This window comes from Carassius auratus, chromosome 9 (assembly GCF_003368295.1).
Source record: "Carassius auratus strain Wakin chromosome 9, ASM336829v1, whole genome shotgun sequence".
NCBI classification, from domain to species: Eukaryota; Metazoa; Chordata; class Actinopteri; order Cypriniformes; family Cyprinidae; genus Carassius; species Carassius auratus.
Genome location: NC_039251.1, coordinates 31002507 through 31028813, shown reverse-complemented (window position 1 = coordinate 31028813; position 26307 = coordinate 31002507). Strand labels below are relative to the sequence as shown.

The 26307-nt window shown below is 39.0% G+C and overlaps 1 protein-coding gene across 3 annotated transcripts in view; it reads left to right on the top strand.

The window, feature by feature from the left end:
* The window catches only part of LOC113109027 (A-kinase anchor protein 11-like), a 29147-nt gene extending 7014 nt beyond the window's left edge, over positions 1 to 22133 (top strand). Inside the window, exons 2-12 of one of the 3 annotated variants that reach the window (XM_026272504.1) lie at positions 3320 to 3416; positions 3500 to 3610; positions 6481 to 6534; positions 6687 to 6818; positions 7326 to 7566; positions 7756 to 11923; positions 12069 to 12224; positions 13405 to 13488; positions 14899 to 14945; positions 15272 to 15453; positions 18960 to 22133. In XM_026272504.1, coding sequence (XP_026128289.1) covers positions 3354 to 3416; positions 3500 to 3610; positions 6481 to 6534; positions 6687 to 6818; positions 7326 to 7566; positions 7756 to 11923; positions 12069 to 12224; positions 13405 to 13488; positions 14899 to 14945; positions 15272 to 15453; positions 18960 to 19121 — 5400 coding nt within the window. In that variant the 5' untranslated portion in view covers positions 3320 to 3353 and the 3' untranslated portion in view covers positions 19122 to 22133. Of the gene's footprint in view, positions 1 to 3319; positions 3417 to 3499; positions 3611 to 6480; positions 6535 to 6686; positions 6819 to 7325; positions 7567 to 7755; positions 11924 to 12068; positions 12225 to 13401; positions 13489 to 14898; positions 14946 to 15271; positions 15454 to 18959 lie in introns of all 3 variants that reach the window. The other 2 variants (XM_026272503.1, XM_026272505.1) reach the window with 2 other exon arrangements.
* Positions 22134 to 26307: the final 4174 nt, after the last annotated feature.

Sequence of the window (26307 nt, the reverse complement as noted above, 5' to 3'; positions counted from 1 at the left end):
TCACAAAAGAAGTGTGTTTTTGGTTGCCAGGGCAAGACAACTCTGCACAGATTACCAAAAAAAAAACAGCATTAAGGGACCAGTGGATGGAGTTTATTTTTACAGAGTATCAACGGAGTTGTGTAAGTGTTTTTGTTTGTTCCCTGCATTTCGAAGATGCTTGTTTTACAAACAAGGCCCAGTTTGACGCCGGATTTGCACATCGTTTATTTCTTAAGGATAATGCAGTCCCAACGAAAAAGGGTCACGACCGTGTGTTGGATCCGCAGGTGGTGAGTAAAACTGCTTTAAATATCTCTGTGTTGTTAACTTAGCAATCGGCGCATAAGCACATCAAGTAAACAACATGCGATGTTGTCATCAAACTGCACTTTCCACATGTACAGCTTAAAAAAAAACGACATAAAGTGGAACTTAGTAATTTTCCAAAACCGCTAAGCAAATATATACAGTTTCAATACATACTAGGGCTGTGCAAATAATCGAATGCGATTTTCATGCACCTCTTATCAGTAAAGACGCTCCTGTAATTAGAAGTATATCTCCAGCATGTGCGTTCAGATCAGGGTTGCCAGGTTTTCACAACAAATCCTGCCCAGTTGCTTCTTAAAACTAGTCCAAAACTAACTAATCGCGTTTCCGGGAGGTTCCCCGATAAAAATTGCTTCCCGGGGTTAAAATATAAATTTTTGGAAAGGGTTTCCCTGGTAAAATTAGCATTTTAGGGGCTAAATATCACGTTATTGGTATTGGGATTGCTTCAAACCGCAGACATGAAAAACAACCGCAGACTTGGCAACACTTGGTTTTGAGAAGCAACTGGGCAGGATTTGTTGTGAAAACCTGGCAACCCTGATCTGAACACACGTGCTGGAGATATACTTCTAATTACAGGAGCGTCTTTACTGATGAGATGTACATGAAAATCGCATTCGATTTTTTGCACAGCCCTAACATAGAGACGTCGTTGATGATGCTGCTCTTGTTAAATTTCAGCCTCTGGATCTGATTCTGGATCATAAATATACGGCTGAATCTGACTGTTAGCCATGGTTTGTTTTGGATGATGTTTTTTTCCTCAGGGTAATGTCACAGCTTCCAAACGCTCTCAACGCAAAAGCCTACTCGCGCTCGTGATTCTTTAGCTCCGCCCACACGTCACGCCTCCAGGTGCTCGTGTTTTTCCGGGAAAAATCGGTACAGACTATCTTTCTCTTATAAATATAATAAAACTATAGACTTTTGAAAGTGGATTTGTGCATCTTCTCAGTTAACAATGGCTCTGTGTAGTTTTTTACAGTTTGTAGTTTTTTGTGTGTAGTTTGTGTAGTTTTTTTATTAAATAATATTTTTAAACCTATATCAAGTAAATAAAATACAGTGTACATGCCATGTTATATTTTATATACTGTTTGAGTATGGTACCAATTTTGTTGTTTCCACCAAACATTTTACATATTCTTAAAGATTTCTTTAGGTCTTGTCTCAGACCCAGTCTCTCTGGTCTCGGTCTTGACTCGGACTCAACCCTCTCTGGTCTCAGTCTTGACTCAGACTCAACTCTCTGAACCTGATCTTGACTTGAACTTGAATGAGCTGGACTCGACTACAACTACGACTACGAGTGATGCAGTATATTACTGTCGCTGGTGGGACATGTACCTGTATTATGCTGCTTGTATTTTGGCAGTTCATGGGAGAGATTGATTTGTTAAAATCTCTGAGAATGAATAAAATAAAGTCTGAGTACCTTTGCTTCATTTCAATTAGTTGTTCGGCCAGCTGTTGCATCACGGCACTCATGCACACATCCGGAGTAATGTACACATTCATGAGAATGAAAGAGAAAAACTCCCGCAGCAAGTAGAAAGGTTTACAGTTTATGAAGAGTGTCTCTAAGTTAGGAGAGCATACATTTTTCAGCGTTGTTACATCTGAACTAGGGCTGCACGATAATGGTTAAACTGATAATCAAGATTATTTTTATTTAAAAGTATAATCACGATTATTAAAAATGATTATTCCATCTTGCTGAAAAAAAGCCTGCTAAAACCAGCCTAAACTCTCCCAGCTTGGTCAAGCTGGTTTGAGCTGGTTTTTCCAGCTGGTCTCCCAACCTGACCAGCTAAGGAAGTGGTCAAAACCCTTCTAAAACCAGCCTTCTGACCAGCAAAGACCAACTAAAAATAACCAACTAAAATAAGTCAACCAGCTTAGGTTGGTTTTAGGTTGTTGTTGTTGTTGTTTTTTTTTAGCAGGGAAATGCAATAACATTTCATGTGTCCTTTAACCAGCCTCCACTGACTGTACACTGACTTCATGTAACCAACTATGATAATACAAAACTCATGGATTTGGTTAGTGTTTTGTCATCTGTATTCACATTACATTTTCCAAGTGACAATTTGTTCACAAATGGGAAAAAGCCACTCAGATCGCACAGTAAGTTTGCTCAAAGATTGTTAATACACACTGAAAACTAACATCGCCATACCATTTTCAACACAAAAACGGGTAAAAACTTTATTAACTCCTAATATAAATTCCAACTATTCCAATTTATGTGACATTTTTCCTCCTTGTATTGCCACAGGTAGGAAAAGCGGATTTAGTCCTCAAACACAATAGACCCATTATTGGGTCAGTGAACGGTGAAAGTTTGATCATGGCACATTTGGTAACACAAACAGTACAAATGGCTTGGGGAAAAAACAGGCATTTTATATATGACACTTTCATGTAAGCAGAATATCGCTGCTAGTACCTCTGACTAGAATGTCCAACAAAACATCCAAAAAATAAAAAATATATTGCCCTTGTTGCTTAATGTTAAGGAGTTTGTCTCTGGTCAAACTTTTAGAATAATGACAAAATAAACAAACAGAAATATCAGAAGAATTGCAGAGCTCTACGTCGTGGCTGCCAATTTGCGGCACCATCTTAATGTATGTTCAGTTGCATTCACTTATTTAATACTTGAGACGTAATTAACACACGCATAAAAATGTATGTTAACGTATCCAGGCACTGTGCTTGGCGAAAGCTGTTTTTTAAGACCAATTGAGAAAACCGTTTCAGATGTTTACGTGCTTAATTATTTTTTCCATCGATGATCATTTATTGTTACACCACCCTTTCCAATCAAGTAAAATTTAATTCTGATCAAGCTCAATTGGCTTTTGAGTCTGATTGTGCCAATTAATCTGGTATAAACTGAAAATTGTCTGTGCACCATGTATGCATTACTGCTGTAGGCTGGATTTAATTTTTGGTAGCTAGAATGAAAATGTTTATGTTAACCCAACTGTTTCACTTCAAGGAGAGGAGAAACTCCTGTCCAGCACCGCAGCATCATGGAAGCCTGTTCACGGATCAGAGGGGTCCCGTTAAAGAGCCGTGCCACCATGAAGAAAGAGGTACAGTGCTGACTAACATGATTCTATTGAATTCATTTCTAAGTTCATTCAGTTTCCAATAAGTTTTATGTTTGTTTGAGCAGACCATCCGTGAAGGCTCAAACCCGGGCCTGAAGAGCCTGTTGAAACACAAGAAGGAGCTCTGCAACGTTGTAGTTGAGCTGCATAATAAAGAACCACAGTCTCTATCAGAAGTAAGAATTGAATATTATGTATATTATATGCACTAATGCAACTGCAAAGGAATCATTTTTGCAGTGGTTAAAGGTATATTATGTGTTCAATAATAGTTAAGCTCAGTCTTGTCCCTCTTTTCATTTGTTCCCCAGTTTCCGTAAAAAAGCTAAAGTTTAGGATACAGTGAGGCACAATGGAAGTGAATGGAGCTGATCCGTGAACATTTCAATAGTGTAACCAAAAGACATAAGTAATATGTGTTTTAGGGTCAAAAACGAGACAATTGATTTGTCTGCAAAGAGCTTGATTGACAGGCGATCTGACCAATCATAGCGCTGAATCCGCCATCTCACCCGACAAACAGATCAGACAGGAGAGTAGATTAACTTTGGTGTACTTGGACGTATTTACCACTGTACAATTATATATTATAAAAACTTCTTGTTGACAAATGGGTAGACTAGTGGTTTGAAGGATAGTGTGATCCTTAAATTACATCTAATGATTATTTTTGGTATTTGAACTATTGATACCCTAAATTACATTTTAGTGGGTGTCTTCTATAAACCATGTTAAAAGCATTCTAATGTACAGGGGGAAAAAAAACAAATAATTTTAAAGCTATATTGATTTTTTTTTTATTGTTTTGGTACTTGACCTTTTCATCTTTGATCCATTGCAAATTGCATACTGATGTCTTCTATGTAAAGTTATATTAAATTTGTGAGCTTAATTTCATGACAACATAACACCACAAACCCTAAAATGACTTGCAGCTCAAATAATACACAAATTTCAACAGAAGAATGAAGGTAAGCACTTTTATAAAATTATAAACTGCACTTTTCTATGTTTTACAATTATTTAATTTGAAGTGCCTCACTCTATCATACATTTTTGCTTTCTATTCTTTTTTTTTACTTTTGTTTTGGAGAAAACAAGAGACTAGTGTAATTTTTAATGTGCTACTGAACGTAATTATGCAACAAATGCTGTTTATTGGGCTAAGCTGGAATAATACATACACAGATGTATCAGTTTAAATGTTTCGTGACCTCTTTTTGAGTTGAGAAATTTTGAAAGCCTATATGACAAGAGATATTGGTGATAAGAGAGTGGTTAAGTCAACTGGGACAGTTCAGCACAATGTGACTGTTGCATCTCACCTCGTTCTTTACATGACCACGTCTCATGAGGCTTGGGTGAATTGTTAAATTCAAAAAAAGAAATTGCAGTTGCAGTGTGGCACGTTTTCATTTTGGTTAGGGTGGCATTTTTCCGTGTGGCTTTGTAATTCTCATGAAGGAGGGTGAATTGTGCCTGCGGATATTGCAGTTTATTTGCACGCACTGTCTGCATTGCTAACTAAAGGAAATCAGATAATGCAAAAGCGACTTAAAGATACTGTACTGTATTTCCTGGGATTGTGCAACTTGTCTCCATCACTGTAGTCTAATCACCTAAGTAGTAAAAATGTAATTGACTGCTAGGCATGCATAGATATATGCCTGTTTTTATATATATATTTTATTGTGCGTTAACACAGTTTTTTTTTTTATATAATGAAAGTCCTTTGCTCATTGGCTCTGAATACACATACAGACATGGGTCACAGGAGGGGATGCTTCTGATCAAAGTATTTAGGCTAAGCATCAACATTCACAAACCACTGTCCACTGTTATTTTTTACAGAAAAGAATACAATGAGCTCGTAATCATGATTTTATAAGGTGGAAAGGAAGTTTCCGATAGCATGTGAAGACAGCAGAGAAGCGCTCTCATTAAACACAATTGTGTGATTCATTTTGTTAACATTGTGATTTATTATTTTGAGTCACATGGGACGCAGTTACACACATCCCTCTCACAATATATTGCTTTACACATCTATTGCTTTTGCCACTCAGAAATATTCAAGCAATCATGCAGCACGTATCAGAAGATCTACGCTCCGGCGCGGTTAGCGATCACAACCGAGCCAGGGACTGCTAAACGGAGTGATCACACTAGTCAAACGAACCAGGGTTTGGGGGTTAAGATTGCCTAGTGTGAGCACACCCTAATTATTCTCCCGCACACACGAGTCTCCACCCGTCCCAAGTGTTGTCCCACGCAGCACTCTGCTGCGATGGATCCCTTGATCATGCAGGTCTCTAATAGAAAGGTGCCTGTTATAATGTTATAATCGAGGCTCTGGACTCTATACCTTGTTTTTCTATAAAAAAAAACTATAAAATATTTTTACTAAAAACGTTGATGTCTTGGCAGTGACAAATAGCTTGTTTAATATTGAATTTAATTACATTAATGTTATAAGTTGAGATTTAGCCTACAATAAATATTTTAACTGCTACTATGTAAAAAGTCTACTGCTTTAAAAAAAGCACCTTATTTGATTAAAGTGTTTGCAAACCAAATGTTATAAAACTTTTTTTTCATATACTGTAGCACTTACATAAAAAAGTGCACAAAACACTACTTTTAAAATGTATTATTAGTTTTGTGCATAACTATGCGATTAATTGCGAATAATCGCAGACAATAATGTTATGAATCACGGAAAAAAATTTAATCGTTGCCCAGCACTATTATACACACACATATCTATATATCTATATATACATATCTATCTATATATATATATATATATATATATATATATATATATATATATTATATATTTTTTTTTTTTCATCACTTGGTCATCATTTAGTCTTTTTTTAAAGTGGACTGATGTGTAAAGTTGGGTAATTAGTTTTGAAGAAGCAGGTTTGCCTTGCGGATGACACTGTTGCTGAACTGACACAGCTGTTTATTGCATTCGCCCACAAAGATGAATAATGACTATTAACTACAATATAAATGGCTTAATTGTTCTCTTTTATAGGTACATTATATATGCTTACCTAGTCATACTGAGGGGGAAGATTTTACTCTACAGGTATGTGATAGTTTGCACCATTTCTCTTTAAACATTGCATCACAGTATGTAAAAATTAACTATGAAAAGTAAAAAAAACAAAAAACTACAGAGAGAGAGAGCGAGTGAGAGAATTTTTGGATCCTACAGCATGTATTCCTTGATGTCCACAGGCTCTGACTTCCCTCTCCACTGAAATGATGGAGTTGCTTAGATCACTACATGTATACGCCCTTAAAGATGAAGAGATTCTCCTCCTCAAAGACCCCAAAAGGCCCTTTGAGAGAAAAGACAGTGTTTCTCAGGTATGATTTGCTTATATTATGCTTGAAAATTTTGAGTACGTTTATGTTTTGTGTGAGACGCTTTGCTGTTGTCGTTATTTTGGTATCAGGTGTCCTTTTATTGTTTCGTCTGGGTTTCTAAAGTTGTGGTGAAAATTTTGTGTGAAATTGGGTCTAAACAAAACTAACCTTGTGGTAGGCAGCCATGGTATTAAGTTTTGTACTTTGAACATTACATAAAACCACAAGTGTTTCAGACATAACAAGAGATTGCATGCTTTTATGCATGTCAGGAAAAATAAGAGTGCCGTGAGAAGTCTTAAAATCAAAACTTCTCAAGAAATGGTCATCGGCTTTAAGTTTATAATTATGCAGAATTATATTTATCTTCTAGATTAACATTAAGTTTATTATAACAATTTATATTGAGAATGTGTCATGATGTAAAGGCTTTTATCGTGTAATCCTAGCATTTGATGGATTTTTATTTTTTATTTTTTATGCAGTCTTTATTTTTTTCTTCCTCAGGTCTGTTCAAGAGCTTTGTGCATATTGAGACATAGCCCCACTCCTCAGATTAGTGTTTGCAGCATACTGGGGTTGTTGGCTCGGTATGCAGCTGGGATAAGGTATGCACTGGAGTTGCAGGTTCTGCAGAGGGGCGCTTCAGAAGCTTGCCAAGCTGAGGATGATGACACCAATCAGTCTGTCTCTTCTATCGAAGAGGACTTTGTTACTGCTTTTGAGCATCTTGAAGAGGAGAATACAGGTGATTACTCGTGATTCTTACTTGACAGTCCTGGGATAACTTCCTTTTATTTTATTTTTATTTTTTTACACTACCATTGTGTACGCATAGATAGCAATAAAGTAAATGCTTTTGAACAGCTGCTAGTTCTGGATTGAATTAACTGTTAATAAGAATTTTGTTCTTATGAACTGTTCTCTGATCTTGCAGGTGGCCATAGTCAGAGGAGCCAAAGGGATGTGGCATCCCAGACTGTCCCCTCTCATTTAAGAGAATTATCTGGATCTCGCATTATTATAAGTTCCATACCGAGGAAGTCAGTGCGCAAGGAAAAGGCTGCTGCAAAAGTGTCAGAAACTGTCCTGAAGTCAACAACATGGCCTGCAAGTTCAGGGAGCTCGTATGCACTTAGCAGTCTTCCAAAGGGACACACTGCTTCCACATACCTCACAGAGTCAGATGAGTCAGACTGCTCAAGTCCCAGCCCTATTATATTCCTGGATGAAGTTGGATATCAGAAGAGTCTTAAAGCAAAACTTGACATTCCCAAGATCCCCATTTTAAAGGATGGAGTAGAAGATTCTGACTCAGAAGTCAGTGAATTTTTTGACAGCTTTGATCAGTTTGATGAACTAGACCAGTCTTTTGATTCCAATATCAAGGTCCTTAAAGAACAGCCTCTCCCTGGCCGAACAAAGAAGCTTGTTGACAACTCTGGTTGTAAATTTATATCAAGGGGGTGTTCGACCACAGCAATGAACCCTCATAAGTTTGATCATAGGACTCTTCCAGCCAATGTCAAGAAACCAACTCCACTTAAACCAGGATCACTGTACGGTATTCATTCTGATTCGCCAGATTCCCAATGGCCTGTGAGGACTCCCTGCGAGGAAAGCGGGCCGCTTTTCAGTCCAGTTTGTTCATCTGCATTTAGCCCACTGGGAGAAGGAGGCTCCTTAGAGTATTTTTGGAAGACAGATGGAGATGGCTCAGAATTGCATAAACCACAGGACCTTTGCTCGCTGTACAAAACGTACTCTGATTTTGCCAACAACCTGTCAAAAGAAATACTTGGATCGGTCTGTGGGTACTCCTCCCCTGTTGATTTTAACATTAATAAGAACTTGAGCTGTGTGTGTCATAAGGAGTTCAAAAACACTAATGGGCATCTAATGAAGCTTTCAGACATCCAGGAGACAGTCACCATTACCAAATCTCAATCACAGTCTCTTAAGGATGGGATTCAGAAGTTTGCTACAGACTTGGTTGAAATGAGCCTTGGAAGTGCCTTAAGAGACTTGCAGAAAGGTGTGTCCTCCTGTACCACTACACTTTGCCATTTGGCTGCAAGACTGACTTCTTCAGTATTTCAAATGGCCTTTCATGAGATAGGTATGCGCCATGCATATGTGTTAAAAGAGCGTGCCATAAACGGTCTAGCCAGTTTCCTAGTAGGAGAAGCCATTTCTGGAGCCCTCAAAGAGTTCCTTTTTGTGAAAAAGCAGATTTTCAACAACACCGTCACACGATTTGCTGCAGATCTGGCTGAGGAGTTAGTGTTTGAAGGTATAATGGAGGTTTGCCAGTTTTCACATCCCTCAACTCCACTCACACCAAGTGACTGGTCGTTTGAGCAAGAGGAAGAAGTGGTTTCATCCTATGCCTCTGACCTGTCGGAGTCTGTTCTCCAAGAGGCTTTTATAGAGCTATCACAAGCTGATGTGACTTTCACTACACAGGCAGCTATCAGTGTGTCAGTAGACAACATTTGCTATGTGAGTGCTGAAGATAGCTCTCTGATCACAAAAACCTGCAGTGCGCATTCAAGCTATATTGGATCTCAGGCTGTCGCAGAGGCTGCAAATCAAGAGCAGGATGGTTGCACAGTGAAGAAAGCCTTGTATTGTGTGTCTGGTATGGCCAGTTGTGTTCCAGTTCCAATGGCTGGCAAGGTCATATCCCATGTGCATCACCCATGTGAAACTTCTCAGTATAAATCCAGTATTGGTCACGTATGTCAGACCAGTCCTAAAAGAACCATTTGTTGCCAAGTGGAAGTGGGTTCCTCAACCTCAGATTCCTCTGAAGCAACTCAGACTGAGTCATCACCAGGTCCTGCAAGAATCCAGGATGCCAGTGGTGAGGAAGCTCTTGGCAATCCATCCGTTGAAAAGGATTCCACCAAACCTTCGATTGGAAAGACTTTTCAAAACTTCTCTGGGAGTATGGTGGACACTATAGTAGGGGAGGCATTTGATCTGATGCATTCTTCGACAAAAGTGAAGAAGAAAGTGGAGGATTGTGCAGACTTTTTAAGCAAAACTATATCAGCTCGCATATCCACTCCAAGCCATGGGATTGTTAAATCAAACGATGCATCGACTCCCTCTCAGGTTCCCTTTCACTTGGTGTCAAAGGGCTCTTGTGACCCATCCTCCGGAAGTATATGTCCAGTCTCCAAGCTCACCCCAGAGGTCCGTTCTGTCGTGAAAATGGACACATTGGAAGTGCCCACTTTTGAAGTTGCCTCATGTGGAGGTAGAAAAGTCAGTGCAGGTGATTTTTCAAGCAGTAACTCTGGAAAAAAATCGACTGAAATCCCTAGCACTCCACCCTCAAGTCCTCAGCAGCCATCGGACGAGTACAATGAGAAACAGGTCAGACAGTTCTCCAAGAAGCTCAAAGGTACGCTCGCAAAAGAATTTTTTCCTGCGACTCCTCCACCCACCCCTTATTACCCCCCTGCCGCCGACACCAAAGAAGAAGGTTTGGTTTCAGACAAGGCCGATTTCATAGTGAAACTCATTAGGTCTCTCTCTGAAGAAGCTGGCAGCAATGAAGATGAGGAGGAAGACCAGGAAGATGGTCCTCACTCTGGAAACTGCCAGGCAGAGCTGAGCCCTAACATCAGGAACAGAATGATCGAGAGGAGAGCACTCCATTATGCAGAGCGTTTGGCATGCCACATTGTTTCAATGGCCACTGAGATGGACACGCTAAGCTTTGGAGATGTGAAGAAGCTGGTGGATGATGAAAGCAAAGGCAGTGTCGCCTTGCATAGTGCACAGTTCTCTGAGCAGACTTTAAATTCCTTGTGGACATATGCTGGAGAAGTGGCTGGAGAAGTCATCAGTGATGTCAAGAAGATGATGAGTTCAAACCACTGTCATCATAAAATGCTAAAAAGAGGATCTGTAAACTCTGCAGACAAACATCAGAGTGGAGAGAGCCTTTTGGGAAGTTTGACTTGTCAGTGGCCTGGTGATGTCCAAGTGAGTGGCAGTTCAAGTGGGATGTCATCAGAGTATCCAAGTTGCGAGAGTGTCACTGACGAATATGCGGGATACCTTATTAAGGTGCTCAAGAAAGAGGGAGGCAACCGAGAGCTTATATTAGATCAGTACGCCACTCGCTTGGCATATCGATCTATTAAATCTGGCCTGGCTCATGCGGCACGAAAAATAAAGCAAAGATCTCCTTTGAGACTTCATTCCTCTAGGCGTTTGCACAGTGATCGTAGTCCTGATGTTTCCCAGTTTACCACATCCAAGTCATCCCATGCTTCACTCATTGATGGAAAAGATGGATCGTCTTGTGAATCCCTGCCATGTGCTTGTCAAGACGGTCAAGACATGAGCAGTAATGAATATGTAGAACTTGTGAACTTTGCAGAGTCGCTGGCCTACAACATCACATGTGATGTTACTAGAAAGCTGAGAATGAGCTCTGTTAGACTGCCAAAATCACTCACTGATTCTTGCCTCTATAGAAAATCTACTGTTGAGGATATGCCAGAAAATCTAATTAAAAATACATTTTCATGCTCTCTTCTACCTTATACAGAATCTAACAGGCTCTACCATAGTACCAGCAGTTTGAATGACGGCAAAAGCGACAATGGTGTAATACAAGTCATTGAACATTATGCCAGGAAAATTGTCAATGACACATTGGAAATGACGCTGGGACCGACATGTGTTCAGGCAGCGGGAGACAGGAGGGCACTTGATCGCAATTCCTTCACAGAAAAGCTGGCTGAGGCATATGAAGCTTGTCGATACTGCCAAGGTCGAGACTGCATGTTTTGCAGTAGAGATGGCCGTCATGGTTTCCAGGGAGTGAAAATAAGAAGGCAACAAGAATCAGATGCAGTGACTGGGCTGGAAATTCCTAGAATACACATTGATTTGGAAAAGAGAGCTGCTTTTGCTGAAGAAATGGTGTCCAGTGCCATTGAGAAAGCCAAAAAGGAACTGAGCTGCACCAGTCTGAATGCAGACAGTGGGATCGGTCATGATGGCGCAAGCTTTGCAGAAAGTCTCACCACAGAGATTATGACATCTGCATTGTCCAACGTCTGCCAAACCGTCAATCTTGGGTACAGTGACACAGCTTGCACAGAATCATGCATACAGACTATCACTTAAAATTGCTCATCAGTTACTCACAATATGTGGATTTCCTAGATTTTGAAACCTTTTTTTTAATTGGCTTATCATGAGGGATGACTTTGTCCGTTTCAGTACCTCCAGAAGAGAAGGCGTCAATGTGACGGAGTCAACGGTGAGTCAGCAGCTCAGTTTGAGCGTTGGTGATGACAGTCTTGGTAGTTGGTCCAATCTGAGTTTTGAAGAAGACCACCCAGATGAGAGCAGCAGCTTTCACCATCTTAGTGACAGGTGAAGTCCCACCACACTTACAAGCAATGCACAGCTCATTTAAACTTGAAATTAAGTATTGCTGGTCGACTGCCACACTCAAGTTCACTCTGTTTTCTTTTCTTGTGCACCTTTCACAAGCATGTGGCTGAAAAGTACAATTTGGTGAATTAGCAGAAGAATTAATGGATTTACAATGACCTTACCAGTACAATATGGAAAGGAAAAATTTTGCTATAGAAGAGCTCAGGCTGAAATTGTGAAGTATATTGTCAATTTCAGATCTCTAAGATGTATAGTAGCCCTTTAGTGCATTTTTTCATACCATTTGCAGGCGTGTTTGTATTTCAGCGGAGGTATTTTGACTGTATTCACATGTTTAGTCTGACTTTTATCAGTTTAGGTTTTGGAGTAGGAGAACATACTGCTTGACTCATTATAGCTGAAGAACGTTTATTGTTCTTTTTCTTTCTTTTATATACAAACCATTTTACACTTTCTTTGAAGCCAAAGATGCTGATTTTCTCACCATTTTCCAAAATTGCTGAGGAACACCTAGGGCCTTTTCCAAATGAGCATTTAAGGATATTGTTTTCCTTCTCAGAAAAATGTACCGTAACTGTCTTTGGCTTCAAAACATGATGGCTGAGTCACACAGTCTTGTCTTTCAAAGGCAGGCATTGTTTTGCAGTGTTTTTGGCTCCAGCGTCTCAATGGAAGCATTTTCTGTCAACAATTTAATATCTCCCAAGACACTAAAAGTTAGACAGTATGAGCAGTTTTTGTTTTGAACAACCCATGATACCATGAATATCTATCAAAATATTTATAAAAGGTGTGGTTGTTAGCTTGAGGCAGTGTTTCTGAGTAACCAATCATTAAAGTATCACTCTGTACTCCGTAAATAATCAGCGTATCCAAATATAGATGATGGTTGACAGTTTTTTTTCATGCCCTCAACTGCTTTATCGTTCAGTTAACATTAAGCATTGTTAGAAATATATGTGATTCGGCTGTTATTTCTATTCTTTCTTGTCTCATCATAACTATTAATGACTATGAGAGTGTTAATACAGCTGTTTTAATCAAATATATTAATATCAAGATCAAATATTGTGTAAAAAAAAAAGCTTCTAGCAGGTTATCTAGATTTACTTTGAAATGATTTTGTAGTGTTTCTTCTTTTTCTCTCCCCCAGCAGTAATGGAAACAGCAGTAGCTGGAGCAGTCTGGGTTTAGAAGGCGAGGTTTATGAAGAGCATTTGTCCTTCTCTCCATCAGACAGGTTGGTCTATGGAAAGAGGCACAGTATAGCCAGCGTAGGCTGCTCTAATTACTGCATGATGTCATGCAACGTTTTATCAGCAAGTGCTGAAAACGTATCTGATATCACCTATTAGAAACAAACCTTTGCATTGTTTCTTCATTCAGATGATGGAATTAGTCAATTGGATCTTTGTGTATGTGTTGGTAGAGATGTGGGAGTCGGAAGTGTCGGGGGGTGGGGGTGATGTTGGGTCATTGACTTCACTAGTGTGTTATGATGTATTTTTGAAAGAATGAACAATCTGTCTCTATTGCATGCTTCCTGTTCGAGTGAAAAAGGATGTCCCAGCCTCTAAATCCTATGCGAGTTCAGGTCCACAACATGAATCATGTGCATTAGAGTACATCATGACTCACTTCATACAAAAGCAACAGTTTTCTTTATAATAGCATACATCAGTCACATAAACATAATATTTGAAGAAGCATTATAATTTCATATTTTGCACTTGCCGTGTCCTTGTTTCCTTTTTCACAAGCACAAACAGTTATAGAATCATATATAGAATCTTCTTGTAAACAATTTAATTTAAACCTGCACTAGAAAATGGCGATCCATATCAGAGATGGGCAACAAATAGTATTGATATACTGCTGATTTATCTAACAATATTGCATGTTATCAGTTATAAATAATTGACTGCTTAGGCCAATACAGTATGTTTTATTAATATTTCTTTATTTTGTAGTTGAGGTTATTCATGGTATTCATATTTGCAGGGATTTTGCTGGTGATATAAAATTAAGAAACACCGTGAAAATGTGCTTTTTATTTGGCTCTTAAACTTTCTAAAGACTTTGTGAGGAGAAATACAATAAATAGACTTAAGAGTTGGTGGGAAAAAGTCTCTTATGCTCACAAGACTGCATTTATATAATTCAAAATGCAATAAAAATAATATTGTGAAATATTTCAATTTAAAATAGATGATTTCTAATATATTTTTAAAATGTAATTTATGGCTGTGATGCAATGCTAAACATTCAGCAGCAGTAAATCCATATTTCACGGTCACATGATCATTCATAAATAGATTTTATTGTACTACATGCTAGGTTTTACTATTAATACTGCAAATTTTACTACTAAATGCCCATCCAGATCAGAGCTGGACAACAACTGTTTATGGTATAGTGCTGATTCATCCACCAATAATAAAAGAAAAATACATTTAAAAACTATTGCATCAATATGTGTTCGCATGGCCAAGTCATAAACCAGCTCTGCTGCAGTTCATGCCATATTTATGTTAGTAATGGGAAGCTGGGAGCTCCTGTCACTCTCTTCTGCATGTGGTTTGTGGTGTCTTTCTCTTCCATCTGTCACTGAGACAGAAGTCTTACACCTGTAATATTTTTCACCTTACAGTGACGGCACTGAAGAAAAGGAAGCTGAGGCCAAAGAGGATTCAGGCGGTAAATGAAAACTATATCTTTTCTTTGTATTTTTCTTCCGCGCTTGTGTTTATTCTGTGGTCTGTTGTTAGACCTCAACTGTTAGACTAATTTCAGCCCCTATTTTTGTGCTGCCACTCATTTAAAGTGGTCTTACTTGGCCGAGCACCTTCAGTGCACCCCTGTCAAATCCACAAGACTATTTATCCACATTCCTAGTTGTCTAACTGTCAGAACGGCTCCATGTGGGTCAACAGATGAGCTCAAGCAGAGTTCTGGGGCTGGCCTAGTTAACAGAGAGAGCGTGGGAACTGGTTTGCTGAAGTTTGTGCGTTTTCTCCGGGCAGGAGCAGTGCGAGTGGAGAGGGAACATGGGCCGACAGAAAGAGCTCTTCTTGTGGTCAGTACAGACATCCAGGGTCGAGCTGAGGACCCCCAGTTGACGGCTGTGCTCCAGTGGATTGCTGCCTCTATCGCTGATCTGTCTTTAATGCAGCTGAGCCAGTTCTCAGCCCAGGAGCTACAGCAGGTGAGAACACTTGGGGCCAGTTTTACTAAACTGCTTATTATTTTTAAAGCACAGACAGGAGGGGAAAATTATGATTTACTGACAATGAGCATATTAAAGAACACAGACACATCTTCTCATTTCCATAATGACCAGCACAATCTACCAATAGCAGTCAATTGCCTGATTGATTTAATACTCTCGTCCCATAAATTTACTGATTGAAAGGAAAACTCCTACAAATGCACATTCAATAAGGCGAGTCGCAAAAATAACTGTCCACACCTTTTCAATAAATGGGAAAACTGTGTAACTGGTGTTACTTATTTGAAAAAGCAGCTCCGATATTTCTTGCTAATTAAGGGCATTGGAAATATATTTATTAATATTTACTTTATATTTGCAATAATAAAATTTATACTGTAAATATCATAATTTTTTTATAAATATTTCACAATACTTGTATTATTGTAGTTTTGTTTAAATACAGCCTTGGTGAGCATAAGAGAAAAATCTAACTTTTGAACTTGTGGAAAAAAAAATATATATATATATATATTAGGGGTGTAACGATACGCGTATTCATATTGAACCGTTCGGTATGAGGCTTTCGGTTCGGTACGCGATACACATTATGTAGTACCGAACGGTTCGTTGGACTAATTAATTATATTTGGAAAATAAAAAAAGTGTGTGAAATATAATGTTATGCGTTCAACAAGGTAGTGCAATAACCCAAACGATGTAACAGGCAATGCCCCTGACACCCCCGAAGAAAAAAAAAAAACACTAACTTTTGTTTATGTTAGGCTACTGAGTCAGGCGCTCGCTCACTCAGTACGCGCTGAGACTAGAAATGAGAAGATCCTCCAATAACCAACAGGTCTGGTGCTTGGGTGCACTTTGGATTCCCTGTAAACTAGAATTATGATGGCAAGAGAGTGGTGGATGAAAAAAACAATGGTCGCATCTGCTACATGACAGGGTACACCAGCGGGAATACAAAAAAAAAAAAACAACACCAGCGTGATTAATTAAAACATGTCAACTCATTTACGCCGACATCAACTTATTGTGTCAATATCTGGGTAAAGACGAGAAAAAGGAGAAACATACACGCAACAAACTATCCCCGCAGCATTTAGACAGACATTTCCAACGGATTCAAGCAGGGCAAAAGACATCACTGCGGTGATTTGTACATTTACGTTACATTTATGTTATAGCTGCGGATATGAGACCTTACTATTTACCATTCATTCTATCATCACCATTATAGTTTAGAGGGAATCCAAAGTGCACCCAAACACCAGACCTGTTGGTTATTGGAGGATCTTCATTGGTCTTTCTTTCTGGTCTGTTAAACGCATTGGCCATTTTGCAACGAGCCTTCAGCGCGTACTGAGTGAGCGAGCGCCTTAGTGGAAAACGCAGGTTTTAAGAACATGAAGTTGAGCCCCGTTACAATATTCCTTCACGAGCCCATTTCAGCCAGACTGTTATTCCTGCCTTGTTCCAAAAAACATAAGCCCTATAGAGAACCAATTGAGTAAAAACACACTCAATATAAAGAGTTATAGAGTTCCATATAAAAAGTTACATCTTTGTATTTGTTCATAACTACTACAACAATATAACATTTTCATTTTTTTTCTTTAATAAGGAGCTGTTTTTGTTTTATACAGTATGCTGCTAAGAAAACACCATAGAAGATGGGTAAAGAATAGCTCCATCAGTTCAATGTAAAAAAAAAAAAAAAAAAATTGTTTAAAAAAAATCAAAGAAATGTATCTGCTAATTTTTTTTTTTTTGCTGTATCGTAAACGTACCGAACCGAACCATGACACCAGTGTATCGTATTGAACCGAACCGTGAATTTTGTGAACTGTTACACCCCTTATATATAGACACACACACACAGGTGCTTCTCAATAAATTAGAATGTCGAAGAAAAGTTAATTTATTTCAGTAATTCAACTCAAATTATGAAACTCCTGTATTAAATTCAGTGCACACAGACTGAAGTCTTTTTTTAACAAAATATAGTACAAGTCTTTTTTTTTTTAACTAAAACCCACATTCTGGAAAGTATGTTAATTTACTCTACATGTACTCAATACTTGGTAGGGACTCCTTTTGCTTTGATTACTGCCTCAATTCGACGTGGCATGGAGGTGATCAGTTTGTGGCACTGCTAAGGTGATCTGGAAGCCCAGGTTTCTTTGACAGTGGCCTTCAGCTCATCTGCATTGTTTGTTTTTTTTGTTTCTCCTTTCCTCTTGACATTAGCCCATAGATTCTCTCTGGGGTTCAGGTCTGGTGAGTTTGCTGGCCAGTCATGCACACCAACACCATGGACATTTAACCATCTTTTGGTGCTTTTGGCAGTGTGGGCAGGTGCCAAATCCTGCTGGAAAATGAAATCAGCATCTTCAAAAAGCTGGTCAGCAGAAGGTAGAATTAAGTGCTCCAAAAATCTTTGGTAAACGTGTGCAGTGTCTTTGGTTTTCAAAAAACACAATGGGCCAATACCAGCAGATGACTTTGTACCCCAAATCATCACAGTCTGTGGAAACTTAACTCTGGACTTCAAGCATCTTGGGCTATAAGCTCCTCCACCCTTTTTCCAGACTCTAAGTCCTTGGTTTGCAAATCAAATACAAAACCTGCTCTCCTCTGAAAAAAGGACTTTGGACCACTGGACAACAGTCCAGTTCTTCTTCTCTTCAGCCCAGGTAAGATGCCTCTGATGTTGTCTGTGGTTCAGGAGTGGCTTAACAAGAGGAATATGACAACTGTAGCCAAATTCCTAGACACTTCTGTGTGTGGTGGCTCTTGATGTCCTAATGACCCCAGCCTCAGTGCATTCCTTGTGAAGTTCACTCAAATTCTTGAATCCATTTTGCTTGACAATCCTCATAAGGCTGCAGTTCTCTCAGTTGGTTGTGCATCTTTTTCTTCCACACTTTTTCGTTCCACTCAACTTTCTGTTAACATGCTTGGATACAGCACTCTGTGAACAGCCAGCTTATTGGCAATGAATTTTTGTGACATACACTCCTGGTGAAGGGTGTCAATGATTGTCAGAGACCATTTTGAAGGCTCAGGACCTTTGCAGGTGTTTTGAGTTGATTAGCTGATTGGCATGTCATATTTTAATTTGTTGAGATTGTGAGTGGGTGGGTTTTTGCTAAATTTGAGCAAAAATCATCACAATTAAAAGAACCAAAGACTTTATTTAATACACGAGTTTCACAATTTGAGTTGAATTACTGAAATAATGGAATTTTTCCTCGACATTCTAATTTATTCAGAAGCACTTGTGTGTGTGTGTGTGTGTGTGTGTGTGTGTAAAATGCCATACTCAGTGAACAAAACCCAGGTGAACATTTTTGAGTGGTTTTTGAAATTTGACTCTTAGAATCTTAGATCCTGTTTTATGCCTATCACCCAACTCTAGCAGTATCTATCAGGATGTTTGAGATCCAAAACTGCTTAATTTAGCTTTTTTTTTTCTCTGGCTCCAGCTGCCGGCCGTGGCGCAGAGGCTGAGGGAGAGAGAGTTCAGGGTCGGTGACCTCCTGCAGGCTCTTCTGAGATACTTTGAAGAACGTCGCTCTGAGGAAGAGGTCGGGGACACAAGGAACAGCCACAAGAGCCTCTTCCAGTGGCTTCTGGAGCAAGCGTAAATCACCATCACACTGACTCCTGTCAGCAGTTAAACAATGAAGTTTCCTGTCACTTTACAGTGATCTGCAATGTATCTGCCAAATCTAGAGGCATAGCCAGTGGAATGTGTTTATGTGTTGTGTATTGCTTGTGCACCTTTGGCCACCCAGGGGGCACCATAGAAACAACTGAAGTAATCTAAGAGCCATTCGTTCAAGTGTGTGTATTGCATGCCGTGACCGAGAGTATCTTTTACTTGCTTTCACCTCTCTTTTTATCATTACATTGTTTTCTTTAAAATTAGACTGCATATCACGCTTTTGGCATGCCATCACTGATGCCTACCCACATTTTGCTTTCACACCCTGCCAAAAAACAAAAGACGGATGGGTTTTATGAGTTGGTTTCTTGTTAGGGAATCCCCATGGCTGCAGGAAAGCTTATGTCATCTCCATACCTTTCCTTTACAGTGATGTTTGCACTTGTCGAAAAGACAAGCAATGCGATCCAGTAGTGCTCCAGGTCACGATTCAGAACACATAAGATAATCACTTGGTAATTATAACAAACAACCCTGTTTCAGCACATTTTTGGCAAAAATACTTTGATACCAGGCGTGACGGTTTAAAAATATAATTTCACTGGTAATTAGACAGAGATAGTTACTGTTGAAAGAATTCATCAACAAGTAGTAAATTTTTCATTCACCTCTTGTGAATCATACAGTTATTTCGGTGTGATTAGCTATTCATAATAGTGGAAAATCAATCAACTATTTTAGAGTGTAAAATTTAATTGAGTTGTTTACAACATATGCTGCAATAATACTCCATATGATCTAACACCCATAAAGAATAAACAAGTTTTAGTTCACTACAAAGTGAAGGTTCTTTTGTTTGCCCGATTTACAGGAAAAACAAAAACATACTATTTAACTTAGCTTAAAAAGCTGCTAAACATGCAAACCCCTTTGCCAAGTAAGGAAACCAGCAGTCAGCTATTGAACCTTACCTACAGGGGAGTTTTTTTCTCATTTCCTCCTGGTGTTGTCCACTCATTGGAAGTTACTGTGACGCACTGGTAGTGCATTGCTAAATGAGGACACATCTGCAGTGGGTATATCTGAACTAGTCACCATCTCTACAATCTCTTCCATGTAAACCTCTTACTCACTGCCTGACCTTTGGTGTGCACAACACTGAATATTGCACTTTACTGAGGAATTGTCAGACAGGCCATTCCCTATATCTCTGTTTAGATTTCAAAAAACACTCTTGTTATAGCCAAGCATAAACTATAGATTGATTAACTTATCAAGCCCTAAGGGACCAGTTGAAAGTGTTTTCTCACTGCATTTTTGTGCTTAAAGGAAAATCATTTGTTTGCTTGCTCTCATGGCGGTGTGAATCTGTATGTATGCTTTTTATATTGGATCACTCCTGACAGGCTCAAAAAAAAAAAAAAAATTTATCCATACAACTTATGTGCAGTATTCGTAAATGTAAAAGTTTTCTTGCAGTAGTTTTTGTATTGAAATTGAAATGACCTAGCCATCCAACATTTTAAAAAAAATTCATAATGTTTGGTTATTACACACATATCGTTGAATTAAATCTGCTTTGGCTAAGTGGATGATAAAGAAAAACTAAATGTATTATGTGGCTTCAGAAATCTTCTATATGGAAGCCTGTTTCCACCACAGAATAACAAATAAAAAAGGTAATTGTGAGGTTTTTTTTTTAATCAGAATTCTGACTTTTTTTTTTATCAAGATTTTAAGTTTACATCTCACAAAAAAAGGTCAGAATTGCGAGCTGCAAACTTGCAAATTCAAGAAAAAAAAGTGGTAATTACCTTTTTGTATTTTTTATTCAGTGGTTGAAATGGGCTACCATGTAACTTTTTTTGTTTTTGTTTTTTTGTATTAACTTATGTTATATAGTGTAGCGATTACATTAAGATTCATCAAGAAGAATTACTGAGGAAAAATTGGATATATGTTTGGAACAGCAATGAGAGTGAGTAAATAATGACAGACGTTTAGGTCGTCTGTTCCTTTAAGCGTCATATTTATGAAGCTTCTGAGATTTGTTTTACTCAGATACTGTTATAGTGTGATTCAATGATAAGAGAAGTTTATTGAGGCAATGATAGTTGTGAAGTTTGTTGTATCTTGTGCTTTCTTTCCTGTAACATGCATGACGCACTTTCAGCCCATGCTTCATGTACTTCTCTTTACGCGTGCATGGATGTACTTTTCACTGCTGATTCATGATCTTGTGCATGGTTTAAATCCGCTTATGCTTAAATATGCTCACATGACCTGCTACAAAAAAAAAAAAAGCATTTCTGTATTCATGCTGTTGTGTAACATCAGCGCTGCCAAATATGTTTGGATCTGCACTCAAACAGTATTTGTTTACATTCTTTTGAAGTGTTTTAAAACCTGCCATACACTGTGTCAGACATTTTCATATGAGAGCAGTATCACCTTAATCATAATGTGGGAGAGTGACGAAAGCTAAATCCACATACTAACATTGACGCTTGAGTAGATTTGAGAAGGAGTTGGCACAAGCACGCCGTGACCATCAGCGCTGCCTCATTTTCAGTGGGATTGTATATGCATCTGTGCTCTTGCAGTTATTGTAAACTTTAATGCTGTAGATGTTCTGCCCTTGTGTTCTTATTCCCCTAATTTGTGTGTACATTCCTATCTTTCACAAATAATTTGTTGCTATTTTGTGTTAAAAGTAAGGCTAGATGTATAATGCAGAATACACTCCATACTAAACAGATGAATATTTTGTTACTTGTGCAGTGTTCCTCCATCCTGTCTCATAGTATAATTTGTATAATATTGCCAAATAAGATATTTAATAATTTATGTAAGTATAAGTTGCAATGGTGAAAACACTACTTGCCCCCCCCCACCCCCAAGTGAAGTTGCTGATTAGTTTACACATTTAAGCTTAATGCACTACACCTGTACACTGTAAAAAGCTGTGGGTAATAAAGCTTTTTCATTTGAATTGTGACGTCTGCTTATTTACTCTCCACTCTCCCAACATCTCCAACTCAAATATTTGAGATAAAAGATGTTGTTGTGCCATGGAAACATATCTTTAGCCTATGACCTCCTCTATAAAAAGAGCAATAATTTGAACTAAACTGCAAAGACATGTCATGTACTGTATACATAATGGTGTCAACTTCCTGCGCATTTCTGCTGAAATGTCAGTGTTACACATGCTCCCAGAATAGAGCTCTCCTACAGCACACTGTGGTAGTAGCAAAGTCTTCCTGTCATTTCTAATAACTGTTGTTCACAACTAATTATAATATTTTACATATATATGTAAAATATTATAATTAGTTGTGATCAACTTCTGGTGCACCAGTTGTCGTCATTGAGACTAAACGTGCAAAAGTTCATTCTTTGAACATTCAGAATGCCCTAATTTTGTCTTGCATTACTATTAAAGAAACATTAAATTTGATCATTTTGCTAACATTATAGAGATTTTCAGAGAACATTGAAAAGTAGTTGCTTTAAAAAAAAAAAAAAAAGTTAAACAGATATCCAACAAAAATGTGTGAATAGATTATAAATTGTGTTAACGTTTTAAGAGGATTATTAAAGAAAAGATAACTGAAGAACATTTTGTTTAAAAAGTTTGTACATAATTTTGGGAGAACTTGAACTTGCCAGAATGTTAACTTGTGGACATGAAGTGCTTCATCACTCACACTTGACATACATGCATAAAAACTGTCATGCTTGGGATGCGGAGAAAGTCTTGAAATGTACAATAGGTGCGAAGGTCAAACAAGTCCATCTTGCACACTTGACAAGCAGCGCAGTGGAATGCAAAGACGTGTTAAAAAATAATTATAAGCAGATCGTTATAGTACAGATCAGTTGAAAGAAACCCCATAGGCCATCGCTTGCAAGTAAAGTGGAGCTGTATTTCGGACAGCATGTGAATGGCGTTTGTTTGCATAGTAGCAGCAAAAACTGGACCATTTAATTTTTAGGGTCAGTGAGAAGGAGGAAAAAGGTCAGTAACAACTCAGAAAACACTAGAGGAATGGGGGTAAAAAAGTGTCATAATATCCATTTAAATGAAAGTTGTCAAGTATTGTTTTCACCCCTTGAAGCTAGTCCTTACTGTAACTAAAGCTGAAAAATGTGCTATCCTCCAGAGCTTGAACAACAGATTTTATGTTTGTTAAATGGCGATGAGGTTCACAGTAATTTCAGGCTTTGTAATGACATGCTGGCAAAAGAATTTCAAATGGCAGCAAGTCTTACAATAGAGCAGATTCAATGTATTGCCCATTAACATACTGATTAAAGCCCTCTGTGCCGTCATCCACACCCAACCCTCGCACCATTACAGAAGGTGCCTCTCAGCAGCCCTCAGCCAACACAAGCAGAGACCCATTGACTTTATTAGGTTGGCCTCACATCCCAACTGGTGTGGTCTGACATCAGACAGGCTTAGTCTTAGACTGGAATCCCCCCTTTGGGTCTGCCATGATTCAGGGAATGATATCACTTCCTTCCCAGCCCTAACACAAAAACTGCGTTGCTGGGTGAATCCATTGTGGAGCGGCTCTGAAATTCACGACATATGGTAAATAATCTCCACCTACCTCATCCTCACTGCTTTCTATTTTGTCTCCTCAATAAAAGCGACTTAATGAATGTTTTGTTGAAAATAAAACATAGTTTAACCACAAAGGGTTGGATCTCATTCAGTTTGCATCAGTACAGCACCAGATGTATGTTTTCTTAATAGATTATGACAAATCGCATTTGGCTAGGCACTGACTCACAAAAATTAGCACACAGTCCAATGCGACGGTCAAGCTGCCATGATTTATCGCCGAAGTTCTGATGACAGCTGGGTGTAGAAAGTCTTTCAGATTCATTTCCTCTATTCATAAACGGTATAAACACTCATAAAAGCTATTTCTCATGGCACACTACATTTCATTTTGACACAAATACAATAGTTGCCACAGTTCAATAAGGTCACGCCAGTGCAATGGCATCCTCATATTAGATAAAGGTTGGCAGGAAAGATACTGTAGATAGCAACGTTTTGAAGAGATTACAACAACCACCCTATTTGTTTCAACCTTTTAGAACATGAACTAGATGACATTTGACCATCACAATAGGGTCGGATCCCAGCACCTTTCATTAACAGGAGTGGCCGGGAGTTGGTGACTTGGAAGGATGGCTGTAAGATAATGCCCTGTGCCAATTTCTCTGAATCTATTGGCAGTTCATTTCCATTCGTGACCACAGGCCATTGTTTTACCTCACAGCAAGGAGTATCGAGTGGCCGTAACCAGGACGTCTCAGACAACACGACGACGCACATGGCAGTGGTTTCTGTTGTGTTTGTGGGCTGAAACTGAACTCTGGGGTAGGTGGTACAGGGCTTTCACGCACCCCTAAGCTAGTGAGGTTGGCCATAGAAACCCACAGTGGGAGAGCGTCAGCTTCAAGAGGTCTTCAAGACCCCTCATTCACTTGAAGAGCAGCTGAGTCATTTCAAAATATCGGTGTTTACTGGGGCTTTGCATGAGAAAGTGACCCTTTGCTGCTGCGGAGAGGACTCAGTGTTTCCCATGGTTGAACATGTTTTTATTCAAGTAACTGAAAACACATTAATCACATGTGGGTGAAACCTAGAGCTGCCGTACTCACCGGGCTTAAATCAACCTGACATATCATAATGTCGGTACTTTGATCTTGCTGCTTCCTGTCTCCTGACAAAGTCATTCCTGACCCAGGCTTGTCTTCATTTTAAAAAAAAAATGTCTATACCCTTCCATGACCTCAGCTTTCTTGTAGCTTTCCCTGGCATGTACCTCCATATTGACATGGAAACGGTCCGGATTAGCTTTGGGGGATTTTCTAATGAACGGGGTGTTCTTAATCACCGTGTATGAGTCATGTCTCCAACTATTCGAGTAAATAACCAGTGACACATTACACGGCAGCCGCAAGTTGTACCATCTTCACAGTGGTAATACCTTGGTCAGTAGGACAGGAGCTCTTTGCCAGCTGGAAAGCTTTAGAGAGTTAAAATGGGCAGCGCTGTGGCTACTCAAATTAGGCCTTAACTAACGGAAAAACAAGCAGGAAGCTGTTTGTGGGGAGTGCAGGAAGAGACAGGGTGGCAGTGCTAATCTGGTGACATGCTGCATGTTTTGGTCTTGTGCGGAGTCGTGAATGCGGCTGTGCGCTCACTAAGGAGCCAGTTGCAATTTATCTTGGGATAATAAGAGACTGGGCAGCCTCTAACTGACGGTTTAGCTGTAATGGTCTACCGCTGCCCTATTCCACACTGTTCATCTTAAAATCATCACCCCATAGTGATACAGCAAGCACCACCTGAATTATATTAGCCCTGGACCAAAACCTATTGTACTGCTTTGCTGTCTACTGCCTACATAGGCAGCTGCCTTCCTAGTCAGCATCTTGAAACCTCACAAGTTTGGGAATCTGTGTGCACCACACAAATATTGTTTATAGTAATATCTAGTGGACATTTCTTTTGTCCTTATGGATACAAAAATCAGGCTGTGGACTGTTCTGATGTCACATGGACTGTATACAAACAGAGAAAGTTTACTTTGGGCTTCAGCATTGGAGCGTGCTAATGCTGCCTTACAATGCTGCCTCTGTTGCCACTAGGTTTTGGAACCAAGCGAGTGATATCGATTACCATCAAGGTGCATTATGGCACAGGCTTTCAAAACAATATTCTCTTTCTAGATGTTTGTTATGGTCCATTTAGTTTTTCAAAATGATAAAACATTGGGTTTTGTCCCAATGTTCACTGAGAAGTATAATGTAGACTATGACCCCATCCAGATCTTCAAAACCTCTACTGTATTAAAGCCAAGTATTTTTATAAGCTGCCTTCTAACCATAACAATAGATCACATATCAAAATAAGAGGTTATGTGGGCCATTTCCCCCTACAGAATGGTTAACCTTAACATGGCGCATGTTGGCACAAGATTCATAACAGTTCCTAGAAATACTAGAAGCAATTAGACATTATAATCCCTAGACTGAGCTTAGACTAGAGTGATTCCTCTGGAATAACACCAGTCTTTGTCTGTTAAACCATTGACGCATGCTCTAATAATCTGCTTTGTATTCCAACTAGTGAAACT